At 38.0% G+C, this 14,121-nt stretch overlaps 1 protein-coding gene and 2 long non-coding RNA genes across 7 annotated transcripts in view; 1 reads left to right on the forward strand and 2 right to left on the reverse strand.

Moving 5' to 3' along the window:
- The window catches only part of LOC137018361 (uncharacterized), a 20,511-nt gene extending 20,395 nt beyond the window's left edge, over nucleotides 1–116 (reverse strand). The window contains exon 1 of the long non-coding RNA XR_010894903.1: nucleotides 37–116. This is a non-coding gene — a long non-coding RNA (uncharacterized lncRNA). The remainder of the gene's footprint in view (nucleotides 1–36) is intronic.
- Nucleotides 1–8,723, forward strand: part of nek1 (NIMA-related kinase 1) — a 50,011-nt gene extending 41,288 nt beyond the window's left edge. For all 5 annotated transcript variants that reach the window (XM_067382965.1, XM_067382961.1, XM_067382962.1 and 2 more), the window contains 4 exons: nucleotides 64–416; nucleotides 2,789–2,922; nucleotides 4,644–4,776; nucleotides 7,216–8,723. In XM_067382965.1, coding sequence (XP_067239066.1) covers nucleotides 64–416; nucleotides 2,789–2,922; nucleotides 4,644–4,776; nucleotides 7,216–7,229 — 634 coding nt within the window. In that variant the 3' untranslated portion in view covers nucleotides 7,230–8,723. The remainder of the gene's footprint in view (nucleotides 1–63; nucleotides 417–2,788; nucleotides 2,923–4,643; nucleotides 4,777–7,215) is intronic.
- On the reverse strand, nucleotides 237–13,664 carry LOC137018359 (uncharacterized). Its single transcript, XR_010894902.1, has 3 exons — nucleotides 13,590–13,664; nucleotides 2,767–2,906; nucleotides 237–341 (listed from the first exon to the last, which is right to left on the reverse strand). It is a non-coding gene; the product is annotated as an uncharacterized lncRNA (long non-coding RNA).
- Between the last annotated feature and the right edge of the window lie 457 nt (nucleotides 13,665–14,121).

Raw genomic sequence — 14,121 nt, forward strand, 5'->3', positions numbered from 1 at the left:
AACTTAATGCATGTGTACCTGCTCACATAAACACACCCTCACTTATGACTGTCTCTGTCTCAGTGTGTATGAGGATGAAGATTTGAGGGAGCTCAGAGCATCTATGGAGAGGCTTCTCCAGGAGCAGCGCAGTGAAGATGATGATGATGATGATGATGACGAAGAGGAGGACGATGGTGGTGGATCCAGTGGCAGCCCGGCCGATGAAGAGGCAGCTGGTCTTAATGGGCTGGCTAATGCTGGTCATGACAAATGCAGTCCAGAGGAGGAGTGTTTTAATAGAATGGCTGAGGATGAGGACGATGTTAGCCATGGTGAGGAAGAACCAGGAGGGCCAGTTACTAATGGAATGGAGGTTGAGGAAGATGAAGAGCAGAACAGCAGTGAAGGCCAGCTCAATGAGGAGTGGCAGTCAGGTAATGCAATCACGACTGCATCCATAACAACTACAGCTACTAACCGAATCCACAAACCGAGAACAAAGGCTGAACACAACCCCCAAAACAGCTAATTTTATCTGTGAACACTACTGTGAAGACAACAACCGTGAAACCGTATCCACTAACACAGCCGCAACAGCTTGACGCAACCGCTAATACAGCACACCGGCTAAGTATATCCGCTAAAAACCGCTAACACAGCAAAACAGCTAACCATATCTGCTAAACCAGCACAACAACTAGATGCAACCATTAAGAGAGCAAAAAAGTTAGACACAGCAGCTAACCATATCTGTTAAAACAGCACAACAGCTAACTGTATCTTCTAAAATAGCACAACAGTTAACCATATCCTCTAAAATAGCACAACAGTTAACCATATCCTCTAAAATAGCACAACAGTTAACCATATCCTCTAAAACATTATAACCCCTAACTATATTTGCTAAAACAGCATAACAGCTAGATACAACCGCTAACTGAGCAAAACAGCTAGACACAACAGCTAGATACAACTGCTAATAGAGCAAAACAGCTAGACACCACAGCTAGATACAACCGCTAACAGAGCAAAACAGCTAGACACAACAGTTAACCATATCCTCAAAAACAGCACAGCATCTAACCGTATCTGCTAAAACAGCACAACAGCTAGATACAACCACTAACGGAGCAAAACAGCTAGACATAACAGCTAAACATATCCTCTAAAACAACACGGCAGCTAAACATATCCTCTAAAACAGCACAACAGCTAGATAAAACTGCTAACAGAGCAAAACGGCTAGACACAACAGCTAAACATATCTTAAAAAACAACACAACAGCTAGATACAACCGCTAACGGAGCAAAACAGCTAAAAATATCCTCAAAAAACAACACAACAGCTAATCATATCCTCTAAAACAGCACAACAGCTAGATAAAACCGCTAACGGAGCAAAACAGCTAGACACAACAGCTAGATACAACCGCTAACAGAGCAAAACAGCTAAACATATCCTCTAAAACAACACAACAGCTAACCACATCTGTTAAAACAGCACAGCAGCTAGATAAAACCGCTAACAGAGCAAAACAGCTAGACACAACAGCTAAACATATCCTCAAAAACAACACAACAGCTAGATACAACCGCTAACGGAGCAAAACAGCTAGACACAACATCTAGATACAACCGCTAACAGAGCAAAACAGCTAAACATATCCTCAAAAACAACACAACAGCTAGATACAACCACTAACAGAGCAAAACAGCTAAACATATCCTCTAAAACAACACAACAGCTAACCACATCTGCTAAAACAGCACAACAGCTAGATACAACCGCTAACAGAGCAAAACAGCTAGACACAACAGTTAACCATATCCTCTAAAACAACAACAGCTAACCATATCCTCAAAAACAGCACAACATCTAACCACATCTGCTAAAACAGCACAACAGCTAAGATACAACCGCTAACAGAGCAAAACAGCTAGACACAACAGCTAAAAATATCCTCAAAAACAACACAACAGCTAGATACAACCGCTAACGGAGCAAAACAGCTAGACACAACAGCTAGATACAACCGCTAACAGAGCAAAACAGCTAAACATATCCTCTAAAACAGCACAACAGCTAACCACATCTGTTAAAACAGCACAGCAGCTAGATAAAACCGCTAACGGAGCAAAACAGCTAGACACAACAGCTAAACATATCCTCTAAAACAACACAACAGCTAACCACATCTGCTAAAACAGCACAACAGCTAGATACAACCGCTAACAGAGCAAAACAGCTAGACACAACAGTTAACCATATCCTCTAAAAAAGCACAACAGCTAGATACAACAGCTAAACATATCCTCTAAAACAATACAACAGCTAACCATATCCGCTAACACAACACAACAGCTTACAATATCCACTAAAACAGCACAACACAACAGCTAACCGCATCTATAAACGCATCACAGATGTTGACACCATCCACAAACACAACTATGTCCATAAACGATCAATACAACCCATAAAAACTCTAAACAATTGCTGACTGCATCTACAAACACAATAGAACTGTATCCTAAATACATCGCAAACAAATATGTTCAAAACTTTGTTGCTAAGCACACTGGAAATGAAAGCAAATATTTATTGAACTAAAGATATTGTTCTGGCTAATTAAATCTGATGATTGATTGACTACAGTGTGTGGAGTGACAATGGCAAATAACACTTTCAATACTGACATAGGTCAGCGTGGTATCAGCCAATATTCCACAACAATACACTCTCGCTGTGTGAACTTTGTGATATATTGTAGCATGTCTTTATACCTGTGCATGGGTATGAATGCAGATGACAGCGAGGAAGAGGACGACGAAGACCTAGAGCAACAGGACAGTATCTTCAGTCGTCTGGAGGAGCTGCGGTTCCATCTAGAGCAGGCCATGGGCTTTGAGAACTTCATCCAAGCCTACAACAAGATCAAGGTCTGAGTTTTGCATTAAATGTCAACTCTTACCATGTCTCCAGTGAGATTCAGTGGTTTTATGCCCGGTTGAATGCATTGCGGAAATTCTGCATATCTAAGAGGTCTTTAGTGGTCAAACACCACCAATAACAATGCAGCCATGTACTTCTAAGAGGACACTCATCTAAGTTTTGTTTTTAGCCTTTGGGTTCATTCTGGGAATTAGATACAGATGTTATCCTTAACCTTTAAGAATGTTATTTGTGCTGCCTTATGATGCTTTTTATATAGTTTGTCACACTGGAAGTGCAATAAACTGCAGTAATTTGTTGCTTTTTTTTTTTTTACTTTTTTCTGCCAGTTGCAAAAAAGTTAAGTTAAGAAACTCTGTAGTGAATATGACCTTAAGGCTCCGATATACTTCAAGCAAAGTTCTTTTTCGCTCTTCGTTTAGGGGTAAAACAAAGTTTAAAAAATGCGTGACCAGCGATATACTGTAAACGAACATCTGACACCACCCACACTGCTGAGAGTGGCGTTTAGATGAATATGTAAATACAGTATGTGCCGTGCACTCACTTCTCAGTAACAAAATAAACACAACAACAAAAATGAGAAAACCGCAAGCATTTTTTATAGAAAGCATAAGAAAAGCTTCTGATCATAACAACATGGGTATGTTAGCACAAGCTCTACAAATTAGCACTTAGTGCTTAAAGTCAAGCAGCTTTACAGTATCAAACATGAAAAACAGTGTCAGTGCCTCATTTTATCAGAAGCACAACTTAATTTTGTACTATAAAGCGGCTATCCAGTGTGTTCATGTTTTCACCCGCAGAGATCTTAACTCAATGAACTCAAACACACGACATGAGTCAGAGAACCGTTCCACGCGAGTGAAAGCGGAGCCTCGGCGCACATCTCCTATTACGTTAGCGTCACGGACCGATGGTAGTTACAAAGGTGTTTTGCAGCTGGAGCAAACTTTTCCTTAAAGTTCACTTTGGCAAGCCATTTCGAACTTCCAAAAAGAACACAAAACGAACTTCGTTTTGGCCTGATTTTGTTCGAAATGATGTCACATCAGTTTGTTCTTTGATTTTATTTGAAGTATATCAGGACCTTTACAGTTCTTAACTGAAATGGTTGGTTCAACCAAAAATGACATTTCTGTCATCGTTTACTCACCCTCATATGGAAGCTTGTTTCCGCCACTGAATAAAAAATAAAGGTCATTACAAATCTCACAATTCTGACATTTTCTGAGTTTATATTTCGCTTTTTTTTCTTAGAATAGCGAGATATAGACAATTGCGAGTTAAAAAATCAGAGTTGCAAGATAAAAAGTCGCAGTTGCGTGTTATAAAGTCAGAATTGAGAGATAAACTTGCAATTGTGAGGAAAATAGTGAGTTAAAAAATCGCAATTACCTTTTTTATTTTTTATTTACTGGCGGAAACAAGCTTCTATACCTTCTTCTTATTCCAAACCTGTATGATTTTCTGTAAAGCAAATATTGTTTGGACCCAAGTGTTCTTCAAAATATCTTCTTTTGTTTGCCTCAGAAGAATGGAAGTCATAGTCATACAAGTTTGTAACAACATGAGAGTGAGTAAATGATGAAAGAATTTCATCTTTGGGTGAATTATGCCTGTTAGGACTTTAATGGACTTTAATTGGATTGCATGGCTTTATCCAGTATTAGATTGTTATTTGTATGAATTTTCTTTGTTTATTTAGGCGATTCATGAGGATGAAGATGAGAACATTGCAATGGGCTCTAGCATGGTGCAAAGCATTCTGGGAACTGAGCACCAGCACTTGTATCCTAAAATCCTCCATTTGGTGATGGCAGATGGAGCTTACCAAGAAGGTAAAGTGTTTACACACACAATCTCACTCTCTGATCCATTCATGTACCATTTAATCTGGTGTTCTTACATGTGTACTAGTTCATTTAGTCAGATGTTTGCAGAAATAGAGCAATATGACATGGATGGGTGTAGAAGAGGGCAATTATGTCACTGAGTGCAGTAATTCAAGCATCTCAGAGATTGCCCTGAGAACACACTCAAACACACATTCATAAAGAGACCTTTTTGACACTGGTTTTTATTCAGACAGTCTGTCTGAATGTGTACTTCTTTTATGTATACCTGTATACCTTAATAATAATACTAACACAATATACAAACCCGATTCCATAAAAGTTGTGACACTGTACAAATTGTGAATAAAAACAGAATGCAATGATGTGGAAGTTTCAAATTTCAATATTTTATTCAGAATACAACAAAGATGACATATCAAATGTTTAAACTGAGAAAATGTATCATTTTAAGGGAAAATAAGTTGATTTTAAATGTCATGGCATCAACACATCTCAAAAAAGTTGGGACAAGGCCATGTTTACCACTGTGTGGCATCCCCTCTTCTTTTTATAACAGTCTGCAAACGTCTGGGGACTGAGGAGACAAGTTGCTCAAGTTTAGGAATAGGAACGTTGTCCCATTCCTGTCTAATACAGGCTTCTAGTTGCTCAACTGTCTTAGGTCTTCCATGTCGCATCTTCCTCTTTATGATGCGCCAAATGTTTTCTATGGGTGAAAGATCTGGACTGCAGGCTGGCCATTTCAGTACCCGGATCCTTCTTCAACGCAGCCATGATGTTGTAATTGATGCAGTATGTGGTATGGGATTGTCCTTTCAGCATTTATGGTGCCTTTCCAGATGTGTAAGCTGCCCATGCCACACGCACTCAAGCAACCCCATACCATTAGAGATGCAGGCTTCTAAACTGAGCGCTGATAACAACTTGGGTTGTCCTTGTCCTCTTTAGTCCGGATGACATGGCGTCCCAGTTTTCCAAAAAAAGTTTTTCAAATTTTGATTCGTCTGACCACAGAACAGTTTTCCACTTTGCCACAGTCCATTTTAAATGAGCCTTGGCCCAGAGAAAAGGCCTGCGCTTCTGGACCATGTTTAGATATGGCTTATTTTTTGACCTATAGAGTTTTAGCCGGCAACAGCGAATGGCACGGTGGATTGTGTTCACTGACAATGTTTTCTGGAAGTATTCCTGAGTCCATGTTGTGATTTCCAATACAGTAGCATTCCTGTATGTGATGCAGTGTCGTTTAAGGACCCGAAGATCACGGGCATCCAGTATGGTTTTCCAGCCTTGACCCTTATGCACAGAGATTGTTCCAGATTCTCTGAAACTTTGGATGATATTATGCACTGTAGATGATGATAACTTCAAACTCTTTGCAATTTTTCTCTGAGAAACTCCTTTCTGATATTGCTCCACTATTTTTCGCCGCAGCATTGGGGGAATTGGTGATCCTCTGCCCATCTTGACTTCTGAGAGACACTGCCACTCTTAGAGGCTCTTTTTATACCCAATCATGTTGCCAATTGACCTAATAAGTTGCAAATTGGTCCTCTAGCTGTTCCTTATATGTACATTTAACTTTTCCAGCCTCTTATTGCTACCTGTCCCAACTTTTTTGGAATGTGTAGCGCTCATGAAATCCAAAATGAGCCAATATTTGGCATGACATTCCAAAATGTCTCACTTTCAACATTTAATATGTTATCTATATTCTAATGTGAATAAAATATAAGTTTATGAGATTTGTAAATTATTGCATTCCTTTTTTATTCACAATTTGTACAGTGTCCCAACTTTTTTGGAATCGGGTTTGTACATATGTATACAGTATACACATTTTTTAGGTTTACCTCACCTATTTTTCCTGTTTTATTCCCTAGACTTACTGATAAAATAATATCAAAAATAAAGTTGATAATAATAATAGTAATAGTAAAAACAAAACAAATGCATATAAAAAAAATGTAATAATGTGACATACCACAATGAATTGCTAATTTCAGATCATAATATGTGTGGTTTTCTCACCAGTCTAAACAAAATTAATTGGAGTGAAATAGATGAAATGTTCAAATAAGCAGTGCCTGCTCGTGCAGCAGATGTATGCGGCACAAGATGTGCTGCATAAATCTCTGAGCAGTTCCAGGGCATTTGGGTCAGGTCACATCATTTGGGTTAAGGTGCATACATGTGTCTGCTTGTGTATGTAGCAGCCTCTGATTGATGTGAGGGTATTCCTGGCATTTACACTATGTGTTCAGGGCTAACTCCAGATTATGGACTTTAATGTGACCTCTGACATCAGGAATATAACCTGGAAGTTTTCTTCAGATGTCTGTCTCGTAAAAGTGAGTTGATTATCCTATAACAGTTCCTCTGTTTCTTTCTCTTCTGCCCCTCTCTCTCGCTCTCTCTCAGATAATGATGAATAGAAGTTATTCATCCGTTCCGTTGGCAGCCTTGGACAATCTGCTGGCAGGCTGAAGTGTTCCCATGATGCACTCTGACAGGCCGAGGAGGTGCTATGGGGGAAGGGGGGAGTGAGAGAGAGAGAGAGGGGGAAAAGGGGAAATGGGCCACTCAAGCATGGGCAGTTTAGAGTCCACGGTTGACTGTAGTACTACTTCCATATCCCAAGTAACTGAAGCACTTCTCTGTAAATTTTGTGCATATAAATGTGCTGTGGATAATTATATTTAACCAAAGCGTAGCCGAGTGTTAGCAGAAGAGAAGTAATAAGTCTCAGACAGAGATGTACATGTGTGTCCTCCTAGCTGATGACAGACTGTATGTGAAAATGCTGCTCCTGCTGTATTCACAACAGCTGAAGCCATGGAAACTGCTTTTTAAGGCCCTGGACTGGCCAGGGAGGTCTAGTTCAGGGGGTCAGAGGTCAATTATCTGCCCAATGTCAGGTGCTTGCACACAACAGGCAGCGGGTTTTAACCAGCTGTCTACCTCAGACAACAGACTACTCTTAACTTATATTCTAAAAATACCAGTCTTCTCAAATTTTCTGAACCTTTTTTTGTACTTTTTACATGTCGTTTTCATAACATGCTCAAATATAATTTTGCCTCTTTCAAGATTTCTTACTGGTGAATCTTAAAGCATTATTTCAGGACTTGACAAAACTCTTATTTAGGGAGAGTTACTATGCATATAAAGTGACTAGCACACTTATTGGGTTTATTAACGGGATAGTTCACCCAAAAACTAATATTCTGTCATAATTTATTCACCCTCATGTCAGACCTGCATGACTTTCTTTCTTAGTACAAGATATTCTGAAGAACTGTTTTTGTCCATAGAATGAAAATGAATGGGGTCCAATGTTGGACCCCATTGACTTTCATAGTATGGACAAAAATTTGAAACGACATGAGAGTGAGTAAATGATGAGAGAATTTTCATTTTGGGTGAACTATCACAAGAGCATTTGTTAATGCTGTGCGCATGCTTTGTGTATGTTGTGTGCAGATGCATCTCCAGCAGGATGTATTAAAATGGCCTCTTTGTTTCAGTTGCTGGCAGAATGTGGTACTTGAAAGTGTACAGAAAACTGTTAAATAAGTTGCAAGCATTACTGTTTGATTGCATGTCAGAATATGTATATCTTTGTACTGAGAAATAAAGTTTCTTTTTCTTTTTCTTTTTTTCTTTTTCCCCAAATAATGTGCCTGTGTGTGGGTATTTGGCAATAAAACACTCATCTTTGGATGTGAAACAGCTGAGCTAAAATCAGTTGCAATATCTGTTTCCAGCTACCTAGATGGGGGGGGCTTTTCTTCACCTATGCTCAACCTGATTAGTCTGGTGAGCTGTCAGTCAGCAGCAACCGTGCAGCTGTCACAAGAATTGGCTGAAAGCATGTAGGGGTTTCCCCTTATCACAGAACACCCGTACATTCTCAGACAACCACAAACTACTGTGGGTGTGTGTGTATAAGTTGTGTCTTTTCCAGATATCTTGAGTCACATAGTGTTTGCTTTCATTAAATCAAACCTTTCCGAATTCATTCATGTGTATTCCAAGATTATTGTATTATCAAATTATTTTTGTGGATGTATTCTACTGTTTATAAGTTTGAGGTCAGAAATAAATTAATACTTATATTCAGAAAGGATGCATAAAACTGACCAAAAGTGACACTAAAGAAATTTATTTTGTTACAAATAGAGATGCACAGATTGCAATTTTCTTGGCCGATTTACTTTTTTTTCCTTTTTTTTTTTTTTTTTTTTTTTTTTTTTTGTTAATGTGATCTGCCGATACCAGTTTTTGCTGATTCCGATTTTCTTTCTAATAACCATAACTGACAGCATATACAAACAAAATCTACTTTTCTTCAACAAAGTTTTTTTTCATAAAAAAAAGGTAAAAAGTCAGTAATAAAATAAGAAATAAAATAAACAAATTGCAAACAACAGCACAAATGCAATAAAATAAAGAGAGCTATGAACTTCAGGTTGAGTAGGTTTTTATTCAGGTTAGAAAATCTGCTTAAAGAAATTAAAGTAATCAAATGTAAAATAACACTGGATAGTCTTTATTAAAAATAAGAATATAAAAATTAAATACAGATTCATGCTTACAATTAAAATAAAAAAAATGTATTTGTTAGTGATTTTCTTTGTCTTTTGCTCTTAGATTAACATGACAGACAGCAACAGGAATATTAGACTGCTGTCACTTTAAGAGTTTATGCACGGATCCAATATACTGTTACATAACATGCGCTCTTTCTCAACCATTTAACGTTCCTAAACTGACCGTTTACATGAATACTCATACACCAAGTAGTAATACTCAATACCAAGACAGGCATTTTGACATCATTTTGTATGTATTTGACCTTTAAGCACAGGAAGCCACACATTTTGGTACTTGTGACTCACAATCTAAGACTGAGAAGCGGTTTGTGCGTTCCACTAATATAGATCAGTGGTGCGCATGCTTTTGGTGTGAGTGCGAAACTGCGGGAATGACCATTGTTGCCAAGTCTTTAGTTTTCCTGCGGAATTGGGCTACATTTACACTGTTGCCGCGGGTTGTTTTAATCTCCGTGGGTTGAAGCTACCCCAAATAACATGATATTTAGCCCCTGGAATGCAAATTTAACCAGGAGAACCCTGCCAAAAATGCTGATTTTTACTGTGGGACCCCCCTGAAATGCGGTTGGGCGGGTTTTGTTGTGGAAACCTGGCAACCCTGGGAATGACTAATGTTATGTGCGATACAAGCACTATTTATCCGGAGCGAAGGAGACGAATGAGAGAGGAGGCGGGTGTGTGTCGCGCAGCTGACATTATTGCCTGTACCACTTTTAAGAAAATGGATCGGCTCGGAATCGGAAAGACTTGAGACTGACCGGCCGGTAAACGATCCGGGCCGATCATGCGGGAAATCCGATCCCTGGCCGGACGATCGTTTGTAACTAGAGATGCACCGATTCCTATTTTAAATAAATGCTGTTCTTTTGAACTTTCTATTCATCAAAGAATCCTAAAAAAAAAAAAAAAAAAAAAGTATTGCGGTCAGGGCCATAGCTGGGGTATGCGGGCCCCAGTGCAGGTTGTTGCTGTTGGCCCCCTTGAAATCTTGTTCCAGATCTGGGGAGGGGTATTGTCCCCTTCATGTACATCCCCTTCGTTTTGGTGGAGTTTAAAATCGGGGGGGGCCCTAGAATCGTCACCACCTTCTGCCCCGCTAGCTCTGATTATGGTTTCCACAAAGATATTAAGCAGCACAACTGTTTCAACACTGTTAACCAAATCAGCATATCAGAATGATTTCTGAAGCATCATGTGATACAAAAGACTTTAGTACTGATGCTGATAATTCATCTTTGCCGCATTTTAAATATTCAAACAGAAAACGGTTTCACAATGTTACTGTTTTGGATTTTTGATTAAATAAATGCAGGGGACTTCTTTCAAAAATAGTAGTAGTATTAGTAAATTACTTCAACTTATGAATTTTAATGTTTTACTTAGCAGTAAAACATTAAAATATACAACTAAAATATAAATACAAGCCCTCAACTACCAGCAAACACTTTCTGTGATATCAATTAGCCTCACTCTATTTCGTGCTTTGTTTGTATGTTTTTTTTAATATCCATTGTTACAGTTAATTATGCCTCTTTGATGGCTGTGCGCTATGCAAATACAGCTACTTCATCCTGTGGGAGAATAAATTACGGTGTACAAGGAAGCACTGATGGATGGAAGAGTGGATTTTTATTTTCTTCATCATGGCAGAGTTTTACTCTCATTTGAGTGCCTAGACGTATATATTGTACTGCAATTTTAGAAATGGCAGGGTGTCATTAATCACACCGCTATGGTTAATGCTCCTGAAATTCTTTCAATTAAAAAAGGCAATGTAATTAACTATTTATCATCTAAACGACTGCTTACAGATATGATGATAAAACTTGGACTCGTGATGCAAACATTTCAACGATTCATTGAATTGATATAATGTTCAATATTCGTGGTCAGGAGTCATGGAGTTCGGGGGGACTTTTTTAATCAAGGCCTGTGGACACTGTGGGAATGTTTAATATGTCCATGACTGATTAGGTCAGTGGAATAAGGCAATCAGACAGCAGAATGGATTGTGCAAGAAAAAGCTGTTATCCTTGTCTCACCCTCCGTTCCTTTAAAATCTTTTACCCATTTATCAAATCCCAGGGGTTGAGTTAATTGACTTCCTAGTTTCGGCTCCCAAAAGGCGATATGTGAGTCTCCTGCATATATATGCAATACATACATATTCACGCTCCGTTTACCATGCGCACACATGAATGAATCATTTATGCCTTGTATCTGACCTCACTAATTTCACCGATGGCTTTGTGCCTAATCTGACAAGTGTTTTGCCTGGAGGTACAATTTTGCGGAGTCTTTCTCTCCCTGTGAGTTGAAACGCAGATCTAGTTTATTTGTACAGTCTCTCTGTGGACTTCTTAAAGTAGGTTAGGTTGAGTTAAAAACCTCCCCCACCTGAAGGCAGATTAATACTGCTCTTTCATTAACCTCTGCACTATTAACTGTCTCTGGTGTGGAAACAGATATTCAATATCCTGCTGAAGTTCTGCTGAGACAGGAACAGTGAGATTATCAATAGCGTGGGCTGTAAAGCGTGTATTGATAGATGTATTTGAGAGGGAAAGAGAAAGCAGGATGTGTTAGATGACGAACTGCAGGGAACAGTTGGTGCAAAGTGTTTATGTGGGGAGATCAGGGAGTGTTGTGACACATTTTGCTTCGAAGTCTCAGTGTTTGTGCTTTGTCAACCCTTTATATAATATTCACATATTCATCTGCTACAAATTAACTAAATCTATAGTTTATCCCTAAACTGTAAATTAATGTCAAGTACAGTACAAAGAGTGCTGCTGTTTGTTATAACCTACAACACCACCTGGATAGGTTGTAACACTAATATGGACTATTTAAAATGTTACATTATAATATAATTCCCTCAAAACCTGTAACCCATCACCCATAATTTGATTGTTTGTTTGTTTTTTATATAAAAAAAAATCTATACTATTTTGTCTAAATAAAAAAAAAAAAATAGAACATGGTTTTTCATTTAAATTAGTTGAATGTTAGACAATGACTAAAAATATAAATGTAAATAAATCAAACACTTCAAATGTTTGGAGTCAGTAAGATTCTTTTGGGGCAAAAAAATAATAGTTTTATTTGGCATGGAGGCATTAAATTGGTCAAAAGTGACAGTAAAGACGGATAATCTAAGACAGATTTCTAGTTGACATAAATGCTGGTCTCTTATTATAATATTATGCAGCACACCATTGATAATAAATGATTCTTCAGCAAGGATAAGTGGTTTGGAAAATGGATGGATGTTTCTTGAGAAGCAATTCAGAGTGATTTCTGAAGGATCGTGTGACACTGAAGACTGGGATGCTTAAAATTCAGCTTTGACATCAGGAATAAATTACATGTTAAAATATATTCAAATAGAAAACAGTAATTCTAAATTGTAATATTTCACCATTTTCCTGTTTTTACTATATTTTTGATTAAATAAATGCAGCCTCTTTCAAAAACAATAAAAATCCTATTATACACAAACTTTTAAACATATATCCAGTATTGACCAGCACCAAAACGACATTTAAATGTTAAATATAAGTCTAAGGTGTCCCCTGAATGTGTCTGTGAAGTTTCAGCTCAAAATACCCCATAGATTTTTTTTTTATACATTTTTTTTAACTGCCTATTTTGGGGCATCATTAGAAATGTGCCGATTCAGGTTGCGGTCCCTTTAAATCGTGCGGTCTCCGCCCCCGGAGCTCACGCTTGCCTTAAACAGTTCATAAACAAAGTTCACACAGCTAATATAACCCTCAAAATAGATCTTTACAAAGTGTTCGTCATGCATGCGTCGGATTATGTGAGTATTGTATACTGTTATATTGTTTACACTGATTCAGAATGAATTTGAGGCTGTGATCCGTGGCTAATGGCTAATGCTACACTGTTGGAGAGATTTATAAAGAATGAAGTTGTGTTTATGAATTATACAGACTGCAAGTGTTTAAAAAATAAAAATAATAACAGTCTTGTTTCCGTGTATACGGTAAGAAACGATGGTAACTTTAATCACATTTAACAATACATTAGCAACATGCTAACGAAACATTTAGAAAGACAATTTACAAATATCACTAAAAATATCATGTATTCATGGATCACGTCAGTTATTATTGCTCCATCTGCCATTTTTCGCTATTGTTCTTGCTTGCTTACCTAGTCTGATGATTCAGCTGTGCACATCCAGACGTTCTGCCCTTGTCTAATGCCTCAGTCATGGGCTGGCATATGCAAATATTGTGGCCGTACACCCCGACTGTTATGTAACAGTCTGTGTTACGTTGAGATTCATCTGTTCTTCTGAGGTCTTTAAAACAAATGAGATTTATATAAGGAGGAGGAAACAATGGTGTTTGAGACTCACTCTATGTCATTTCCATGTACTGAACTCTTGTTATTTGACTATGCCAAGATAAATTCAATTTTTAATCCTAGGGCACCTTTAAGAATGATCCCTAATATCAAAAGCACTGCTAAATTCTGGACTAACAAAAGTACATCCAGTGAAAGTGGCAATAATACCATGTCTAGTTGAAGATGGTTGACCAAGTATTTATGGTAGGTTATAAAAGCTTTGTTACTTATTAATTGAGACCTACGACTATACGACTACAAACAGCCAAGAATCAATGATTGTATTTGAATGATTATCATGTTGGCATTTCCTAAAATTAAACCAGAGAATATG

The sequence above is a fragment of the Chanodichthys erythropterus genome, chromosome 4 (genome assembly GCF_024489055.1).
Source record: "Chanodichthys erythropterus isolate Z2021 chromosome 4, ASM2448905v1, whole genome shotgun sequence".
NCBI lineage: Eukaryota > Metazoa > Chordata > Actinopteri > Cypriniformes > Xenocyprididae > Chanodichthys > Chanodichthys erythropterus.